The 10,037-nt window shown below is 42.6% G+C and overlaps 1 protein-coding gene and 1 long non-coding RNA gene across 2 annotated transcripts; both read right to left on the reverse strand.

The window, feature by feature from the left end:
* Positions 1-2,394: 2,394 nt before the first annotated feature.
* ethe1 (ETHE1 persulfide dioxygenase) lies at positions 2,395-6,621 on the reverse strand. The gene is made up of 7 exons (XM_053433688.1): positions 6,102-6,621; positions 4,594-4,738; positions 4,030-4,178; positions 3,712-3,841; positions 3,453-3,542; positions 2,954-3,070; positions 2,395-2,819 (listed from the first exon to the last, which is right to left on the reverse strand). Exons 1-7 carry the CDS (start codon positions 6,303-6,305, stop codon positions 2,773-2,775), a joined length of 882 nt encoding a protein of 293 aa, XP_053289663.1. The 5' UTR covers positions 6,306-6,621; the 3' UTR covers positions 2,395-2,772.
* Positions 6,622-7,482: 861 nt separating this feature from the next.
* Positions 7,483-8,502, reverse strand: LOC128450204 (uncharacterized). Its single transcript, XR_008339971.1, has 3 exons — positions 8,240-8,502; positions 7,968-8,123; positions 7,483-7,589 (listed from the first exon to the last, which is right to left on the reverse strand). It is a non-coding gene; the product is annotated as an uncharacterized LOC128450204 (long non-coding RNA).
* Between the last annotated feature and the right edge of the window lie 1,535 nt (positions 8,503-10,037).

The following is a 10,037-nucleotide window of genomic DNA, read 5'->3' on the forward strand; positions in this document are numbered from 1 at the left end:
CATTGGAGTAGTGTGACTTGCTACTGTAAAAAGTCCCATGACCTGGATAACGGAGCACGTATACATGTGAAGAGCTTTCAGAATAGTCGAGTAGCACAAGCGCTTTCTTTCTGTCGTGTTGTAATGACCCCAGAAGATTAAAATACCATAAAGTATTAGACACTGTAAACTTACCGCTGAGCACCACAGCTCTGTGAGGCTCTCTAAGGCTCTGTAGAACTGAGTGATCTAAAGCAACACTATTTTACCAAAAACAGCAGATTCAAACTTAGTTTTTACAGTTTACCTCAAAGGCCTACTCTTGACCTTTGGTCGAGCGGGTGCCATCTCCTGTGAGAAGTGTGGAACTGACCGAGAGTCGCAGCTTCAATCGTCAGAATCAGTTCCGGCAAGTTGAAGAGTAAACCTAAACTGTAGATTAGTTAAAAAGTCTCAGAAGTCTTTAGAAACCAGAGTTTATCTGCAATATTCAGCAGGAAACATTTAAAACATGAAGAATTCTAAACACAGTTTGGTGGGATTTGTTACAGCAGCAGCTTGTCTGGTTCAGGAAGCCGGGGATCATGGGTAGTATCCGCAGTTCAGTTGTGTTTCAGTCACAGGTCAAAAGATAAAAATCACTTAATTGCTCAGACGCAGAGCCCGACAGAATGAATCACCATGATGTGGCTGCAGGGGGCGCTGCTGCTCAATAAAATTTGCATCGAGTTGCTTTAAGAATAACAAAGTCTTCTTATTAACAATGGTGAGAGCTAAAGATGTTCCTACCGAGTACACAGTAGTGAGTTAAACACTTAAAGTCTTTACAGGAGTGTTTTATTCTGGGTCTGTTGGGCTGCTCTTCACTCTGAGGGCTTTATCACCCCGACCGGCCTCTTTACGAGTCTCTGTGAATGAGCCGATAGTGCAATAGATTCTTTCCCCTGACATGTGGCCGGTGTGAGAGAATAGGCAGCAGGTTGATGGTGGCACGGTGTGAGTGGGCAGAGGGAGAGGGCCTGAAAGAGGGCTGGCAGATGGGTGTGAGGACAGCTGGCCCCTTCGCTTTCCCAGCAGCACAACAGCATCGGGAGAATAGAGCCGTTTCACGTTTGAGACGACTGTGAAGCAACATATCTTCAGCTCAATGGCGACAACGCTCACACGCACACGCCTCCTGTTTGGAGGGAAAAGAAACAATGAAGGTGTCTGTCGGTGTTTTACACGTGATGCAGAGGGGTTGTCCGAAAATGTTGTTTATCGCGAATTCAGACGGAGACAGCTGGTAGATGTTATGTATGTGGGGGTTTACAGTATTAACTTGCATGTGAGCAGCCAACACCCGCCAACATAAAAACCTTTTCATCCACCCTCTCCACCATTCTTAAACCAGGTCTTCTATAATAAGAACGTTTCTGTGCATCTTTGGACCAAGTTCAAAACCTCGCAGGCAATGCACCACGACTGAAACATGAAAGATATCCATGTAATGACACCACTCAGACAATAAGGAGGAGATCATTCACATGACATGCAGCAGGTGCGTGGGGACAATACAAGTCTTTCACCAACAGAGATGCACGGATCCAATTTCTTTCTTCCGTGATACATCTGCTGTTATTACTGATCTTATAATAGTGCTCTGTCAAAATGTCAATACCTCACTGTGTAAAACCATTCACTTAACCAGATCTGATGCATATTGTTTTGAGTTGTACTCCCCATGTTAAGTAAACTGAACTTCTTGTACACAGGTGGTGGAGCACTGCTTTAAATCCTAGCAGGGGTGAAAGATGGGAGGAGGATGATCCATTAGAAACAACTCACTAGTTATATTTTGTCACTGACCCGTGGAGCTCATCAGTCACATACTCTTGCACAGCTTCCTGTCACATGTGCAGGTGTCTCTGGCAGAGGCATGTGGCCAACACTCCCTCACAAACCCGTCTTACTGGTTGATGAGCTGCTTGACGTCGGCTGACAGCAGCACACACGGGACATTTGTAAATCTGGATGCTGATTTTATTGCGTTGATACTTTGTCATGTTTGCGGAGATAATGATTCACATTTCAAAAGACGCACCCATCTACAAATGAGAGTTGAGAGCACAAACACATGGCCGGAACCTGGCCCTCAGTGGTTCTGAATGCAAATAGTGTAGTTTCATTTTCCTGCTATGCAAAATGACTGTGGTTGGCAGCCGTCCGGGTGGTGTGTGTGTGAGAGAGAGAGAGAGAGAGAGAGGACTTGGCTAGAGGAATCACTGAAAAAGGCCAAGTGTAAGAACTCAATTGTCCACGTTAAGCATTCGTGAATACTAAACCAAACCTTGAATGGAACATTTCTTTGAGCGATGCCCCTCGTAAAAATTCCTCCCCAAACAAAGCTGAATAAAGACAACACGCACATTCATGTTTGATCCAACAGAAATTTAATAGTGGTTCCTGCTCGCCTGTAGATTTGCACGATTCATTTCAACAGTTAAAACTGAATTTATGGCATTTTGATTGCATGAGTATGAGTGTGATCACAATGTCAGTAGCTGCACTCCAGATGAGGAGCAGAGAATCCTCCTCTAATCTGAGGCTCCGTGTGATTCAAGCTTTAGTGGTCGTTAAAACACAGATTTACTCAATTTACTATATTAACAATAGCTCTTAATATATACATCTTTACTTATATATACACAGACACACAATAAAGCACTTTATGGTCATATTTTGGCTAAATACACATCTGTAAGTATTTATTGGTTCGCTATGATGTAGATGATTTGATTAAAAAAAGCACATTCAAAGTTCATGTACACCACAAACCAGATTAGCAGGAACTGCAATATCTGCAAAGGAAGAAAACAAAAAACTATTTTCAGAGGGAGTGTGGCTACAAGCAAGAAATAAATTGTGCAATGGAACTAAGTTTACCAACGGAAGGTGAATTGTGTCTTTACTGTCTGAGAAATAGCTTTGATACCTATTTTTGCAGGATGGCGGAGATTCAGGTTGTTCATGATGTTCACGAACTCCTCCAGGTTCTTGGTCAAGCGTGGGTTAAACTTTCGCTCCTCACCGACTGTAGACACCGTCTGACCTGGTAACACACAGAGAAACACACAGCTTCATGTGGCGTCGACAGACGATTGGTGGCTGTGATGTTTACCAGATGTTGAACCACACTGATCGGTCAAATTACACATTAGTTTCAGAAAGTGTGGAGATATCTCATGGTGCTGGCAGACGTGCAGACAAGTGATGCATTGTACAAACTGTACTTCTTGACAGGTGGCATATGCGCTGAAATAAACAATAAGTAATCTGTAAAATCTTCAGTCAAACTTCAGTGCCTGTCTGAGAGCAGCTATAGTTACTATGGGTTGGATGTTGCTGTCAGTGGCATGACATTTGCACCAGTGTTCACACCGGTAGCTCTGAGATAGGACATAAACATGTAGATGTGTGGGTTAGCAGCCAACCTAAGTAGTCGTGCGCTGGGTAGACGAGGCACTGGTCAGGCAGGGTGAAGATCTTCTGATGGACGGACTCGTAGAGCCTCTCAGGGCTGCCTGAATCAGAGAGAGAACCTTTAGCAAAGGCAACACAATGCAAAACACTAATTCAATGCTGCCCTCTTGTGTTCATCTATAAATACTGCAAAGATGCTTGTAACAGAGTGAGGCCAACAAAAGAAAAGCAAGGTATTTGATATGAGACAGTAGAGGTGAAGGTTTCTACCCTGCTGGAAGTCAGTCCTGCCACAGCCTCTGATGAGGAGAGTGTCCCCGGTGAACGCCATGCTCTGATCCTCCAACACAAGCGTCATGCAGCCGTCAGTGTGACCGGGTGTCTCTCTCACTGTCAGATGCTAACAGGGAGAAGAGACAAAGACCAACTCGAGGCATGAAAAAAGAAGTTCAGCGTCATGTGGCACAGGTGACGTGTCTCGTTTGTCACCACAGAGATAAATCTGAACATAAGCAGTCGTTCTCTCTAGTGTAAGTGATGTATGGTTTGATGTTATGTAGTGAAATGCGTCACATCGGTTCTTCTTACGTGTTTCCCAAAGGGGATCGTGTCTCCTTCTGACAGCTGAATATCTGCGGTAGCACCACTGAATTTGGAGATGGCGCTCCTCAGGCCCACCAGTCTCTTCTTCATCAGGCCCGTGCTTGTGATGTGGTCCGCATGGCAGTGGGTGTTTACTATCAGATGAGGAAGGCACTCATAATAGTGATATTTGATATTTGAGCTTAATAGTTTATGTATTCTTACGAGTCTTAAGACATGAGTGACCAACAATATACAGCTTACAGTGAGGTTTCACATAAGCAAAGAGGATGTATGTGTTAGTTTATTCCAATCCAATTATAATCAGGGTAATAATAATATCCTCCAGGGCAAAGTGGAAGTAGCGACAGAAAACAGAGAAGTCTGCCCGAAGCTGTTTGTTGCATTATCAGGGCTAAATTCGTTTTAGTATAATGAATCAGACAGTGTGCAATTTGCTAAAGACTGAACTGAAACTTTATTTTCAGAGATGCTTTAAATATTCACTGTCCCCCTCAAATAAAGCACTACAGTAAAGTCCCCACAGCTCAGTCCCAGTTGGACAGTTACCTGCCACTTTCAAGTCCAGCCCCAGTTCACGTATGAGCTTCAGGTCCCTGTCGATGGTCTCCAGCACGGGGTCGATGACCACAGCCTCCTTGGTTTCAGCGTCTGCCAGCAGGTAGGTGTAGGTGCTGCTCTCCGACTCAAACAGCTGAAAAGAAGGATAAAAACTGTTGAGGGCACAGGAATGACTCAGCGATAAATTCCAAACACTCGGTAAAGATGTCTGATGTCAGATGGTAGTGATGATGACAACGCAGCAGACAGTTGGTTTGAGACATTCTTGAGTCATACACTTTATAGAGCTCTAACAGAGGCAGGCTGTTTGCGTCGCGGCTCAATGGTTTCATGTTGAACGTAGTCATGGCTTAAGAGAAATGTTCAGCTCCTCTTGTTTAATTGTCATGTCCCGACACCTCTCACCGAATGCCTGAAGGAGTTTTGCAATCGCACTTACATGACACAGCAAAGGTGTGTTTGTTTTATTGACAATTTTCAAAACTTTTTTTTGTATTTATGTATTGTCTCTTGAGCTGTATATGTATATGACACCCGAGGTCTTCCACCCTTTTATTGTATAAGGAAATTGTTGTATTGCTGTTGTATCAAATTATATTGTGACAATATATTTTATACCCTTTTATTGGCCAGGCCTCAGAGGTTCTGTAAAATGGAACAACCCGTTCACCAAATACTTGATATAATAGAATCTGAATGGGGTTTAGCTAAATAAATAAATAACCATGTTTATGAAAATAGAAGATACATACATATCTGATCATACTAAAAATAAAACACAGACACTATGTTAAAGCTTAGATGCAACGTTTTTGTGGAAACTACCTGAAATACACCTGAATATTAAAAAATATTGCAGTAAGTAACCATTACAAACATCTAACACTACACAACAAATAGAATTGAGCTCAATGTAAACAAACCACAACACTGGACTGTGATTGTTAAGCTAACACGCCTAGCTTAGTTCCTACAAACTGCTGCTAACAGATACAATGTTGCTGCTAACACCACCTTGCTAACTTCATGCTAACATTAAATACAATGTTGCTGTTAACTCCACCTTGCTAACTTCATGCTAGCAGTTACAATGTTGCTGTTAACACCACCTTGCTAACTTCATGCTAACATTAAATACAATGTTGCTGTTGACACTACCTTGCTAACTTCCTGCTAACATTAATAACAATGTTTCTGTTGACACTACCTTGCTAACTTCCTGCTAACATTAATAACACTGTTACTGTTAACACCGCCTTGCTAACTTCCTGCTAACATTAATAACAATGTTGCTTTTAAAGACCACCTTGCTAACTTCCTGCTAACATTAATAACACTGTTATTGTTAACACCGCCTCGCTAACTTCCTGCTAACATTAATAACACTGTTACTGTTAACACCGCCTTGCTAACTTCTGCAAACTCCACATACATATCTTCCGGCTAACGTTAGCTACATCGCTGCTCTTTAACAACACGTCTCGTCCTGAACCGACCTGTCTGAAGAGCGGTCCTGCTCCGGTCCGAGTCATCCTGGTGCAGTACCGTCTGGTGGAGGCTGCTAGCGGGTCGATGCCAGCACACACGCCGAGTCGGAAGCGCCTGGTCTGGGCTGCAGCGCAACTCGAGCCCTCGGTGTTGAGGCGAAGCGTGAGAGACAGAAGCCGCAGAACCGGTTTCCCTCTGATGACCGAGCCCATGTTCTGCACCCTGTTGCCTCCGGAGGAACCAGGTGATCTGACAGCCACGAGCAACACGCACGGGTCTCTTATGAAGCCGCGTGCAGCAAATATTTCCCCGGGGTTTAGTGTCGTCTGGAGGTTAAACTCTCACCTGCTGTGAACTCCGGGTCTGGACCGGAGCCACGGTCACTTTACTGCGGGTGTAACTGCAGCGGGACCAGCCTCTGTTTGTATTGTTGAGCAACAACACGACTTTCACTCCACCAGAGGAGACAACTCCCTCCATGATCCGTGTGTCTGCTCTGCAGCAGCGTGCACACGCCCACTGGTGTGTGTGTGAGCGTGCACGCACTATGCAACTGGCTGACGCACACATACACGCACACATTCGTGCCGAGCTGCCTACGTGACTCCTGTCATATACTTTATCAGACTCAGTGACTCAACCCACACCAAACTTCTGTCACCTGACGTGTGTACTAACTTTCTGTGTTAATGATTTAGTAAAAGTTTGGCTGAAGACAAAATGAAAACTGTGAGAAAATAAAAACAATATCAATTTAATCATCATCAAAACAAGTTTTTACTTTGTCTTTGCTGGGGATTAGATAGATAGATTGATAGATTGATAGATTGATAGATAGATAGATAGATAGATAGATAGATAGATAGATTGATAGATAGATAGATAGATAGATAGATAGATAGATAGATAGATAGATAGATAGATAGATAGATAGATAGATAGATAGATAGATAGATAGGTAGGTAGGTAGGTAGGTAGATAGATAGGTAGGTAGGTAGGTAGGTAGGTAGGTAGGTAGGTAGGTAGGTAGATAGATAGATAGATAGATAGATAGATAGATAGATAGATAGATAGATAGATAGGTAGGTAGATAAATAGGTAGATAGATATAAAGATAGATAGAGATAGGTAGAAAGACGTATGGACAGAAAGACAGACAGTTGGATAGAAGCATAAATTTAATTGATTAATAACTTTAAGCACAAATTACACAAAAAAACTTCTGTTTTGGTCAACACAACACTTGTGTTTCTGACTTATCCTCACATGACAATTATAATATTCTCACTCTCAATGCTTCAGGAAATAATGATGACAATGTGTCACTATTTGCTGACTTTTAATAGACTGAACAAATAAGATCCTGTCATGAAAGAATTTGATAAGAAAGAAGAAAAACAAGCAGACATGGTTGATTCACATCTTTATTGTCACGTGTCTCAGTTTCAAGTGTCGGTGATGGCGGTGGTTGTTTCCTCCAGCTCCTCTGGTTTGTCCTGCGATGAAAAAAAGAAAAGTAAAAATGCAAACTCTGACAAATGATTTAATTTTAAATATTTCCATGAAGAACATGGATTTGAATGTTTTTTTAAAGTGCCAATAGAACATGCACATGAAATGATTAATTATATAATCAATTAGTTGTTTTACAGAATCAACAGTCACATAAAGGTTTGGAGAATTTTTTTTCCAAGCAAAAACATTTCTCCAAACATGAGTATTCAAGTTCAAGTTTTTCTAATTTTTATATCATCATACACTCAATGTGTTGTTAAGCACAACGAGACATAGGAAGACAATCACCTTGAACTCATGATATATTCATAAAGGGAAAGACACACAGGGCTGTTCAGGGATACAACTTGATACACTACCTCTATATATCCTTCAACCCAGCTGATCAGCTGTGTTACTCGACTGTAGACGCCTGGTTTGTTCCTCCGTCCGCAGCCCTCTCCCCAACTCACCACCCCCGCCAGCCTCCACTCCCCACTGGCTGTCTCACACACCAGGGGTCCCCCACTGTCCCCCTTTAAACACCAACAAAACATTTCAGGAAACCGTGGCAAAATGTAATCTATTGCAAAATACATGTGTATTATAATAAAGCTGTGTTACTGAGGTTATTTGACAGTGGGTGTATAACCTGGCAGGAGTCCACCCCTCCGTCCATTGTGCCAGCACAAATCATCCGGGGGGTCAGGAAGACGCCGTAGACGCTGGGCTGGGAGCAGACAGACTGAGCTATCACCTTGACCTGCGCCTGCCTCAGCTCGTCTGCAACAAAGCCTAAAAAAGAGTAAAATCTGTGATGTCAGAGTGTGACTCAAAGACAACAGCTGAAAGGTGCATCGTGTCCTCGCACAGAAGAAGAAGGAGCTGCTTCCGGCCTGGCAGCTGCAGGGGGCACCTTCGGGTGACAGGCTGCATTCTGGCAGGTGTGACTTTGTGTCATGGTTTCAAGTTTGTGAAACCATGAATATTTTCGCAGTAAATTCACATTTACAAGAAGGAAATTGTGTTTAAAAACAACCTCTCTATATCCAAAGAAGTTAGTCAATAGATGTGAAGGGGGCATGTGCAGACTGCAGATGTTTCCTGTGCTAATGTTCATCATAACATGTCTGTGAGAGTCTGTATTTATAAAGATTTTATTATTTTACAAACTAGGTAGTTAAGGGAAGGGCGTGGAATCTGACCTGTGTCAACAACACGCAGAACAAACCCACTGGACCGTGCAACACACCTCCTTCATGGACGTATCCCCAGCCTGTGATCCAACAGGCCGCTCCAGGAGGAAACGACTCGCTCGGACGAGGCAAACACACCGGTCGCACCCCCCCTACAAACCACAATCAAACTGAAACATTACATTCATAAGCAAAGCAATACAAGTTATCTCACAAGCTCCACATGTGTCCTATATTTAAATGAAATGGCATTAAAGTTAAATTATTGATCCATAAACTGCATTTACACCAATGTTTTTATAATACATATTTATATAAACTGTATAGTCACTCATCTGTATACATGAGATAAAAAAAAAATGTTTTGTATCAAGGCAGTTTTTTTAATAATTTGTGCTTCAATAATATAAATGATGCTTCCAAACAAATTAACTCTTTGGCAACACGGTGACAGCAAAAATATTAACAGCAGAATCAAACTCAAATCAAAAAACACAAACTCAAGAAACCACTGATTGGTGTTTTTTCCCGGGGCTGCTTCTCACCGCTCATGTCCATGTCAGTGATGGTTTGCAGCAGGCCCACGTCGTAGTCGTTGTTGTGGGTGCTGAAGTGGGGGTGGTAGAGGACCTGCAGTGCTCGGTAGCGTTTGCCCTGAGAGCCGTGAGCGATGCTGACAGTGTCCACCACCACCAGCCAGTCAGCCACGTCCAGCATGTTGTCCCTGTGGACACAGCAGCGTCTCACTTCCTGTCGACAGTTTATCATGTGTGAGGCTGATTCTGTTACTACTCTGATGACGTCTGACAACGACTCAATAAATAAGTCTAAAAAGAATCAAGCACATCTTTCTTTTTTTTTTTGTGCTGAGACAAACAATTACTAACATCTGCCTGTGTTTACCCTTTTTTAAATGTTGAATGTAATTATTATTGAATGAGAAAATTGATTCCTCTCAAAGTTGCTCTTCATCAGGCCCAGAGGCGTGAACAAAAATACATGTATCAACTGTGCAATTAAAAAACTGCTGAAAGAAGGCAGGTTTATCAGTTCATCCTTCTTCTCGGGGTTTAAAATGGATTTGTTTTTGCTTCAGAGCCTCAGAAAGCTTAATGAGACGCTTAATTGTTGAAGTGGTGCTCAAAGTTACTGACTGATTTCCGCAAATCCATGATTAAACGCTCATCAGTGTCTCTGCAGAAGATTCTCATGAGTGATCTTGAAGAAACCCAAAACTGTCCTCACGGGTTTAGT

This window comes from Pleuronectes platessa, chromosome 10 (genome assembly GCF_947347685.1).
Source record: "Pleuronectes platessa chromosome 10, fPlePla1.1, whole genome shotgun sequence".
NCBI lineage: Eukaryota > Metazoa > Chordata > Actinopteri > Pleuronectiformes > Pleuronectidae > Pleuronectes > Pleuronectes platessa.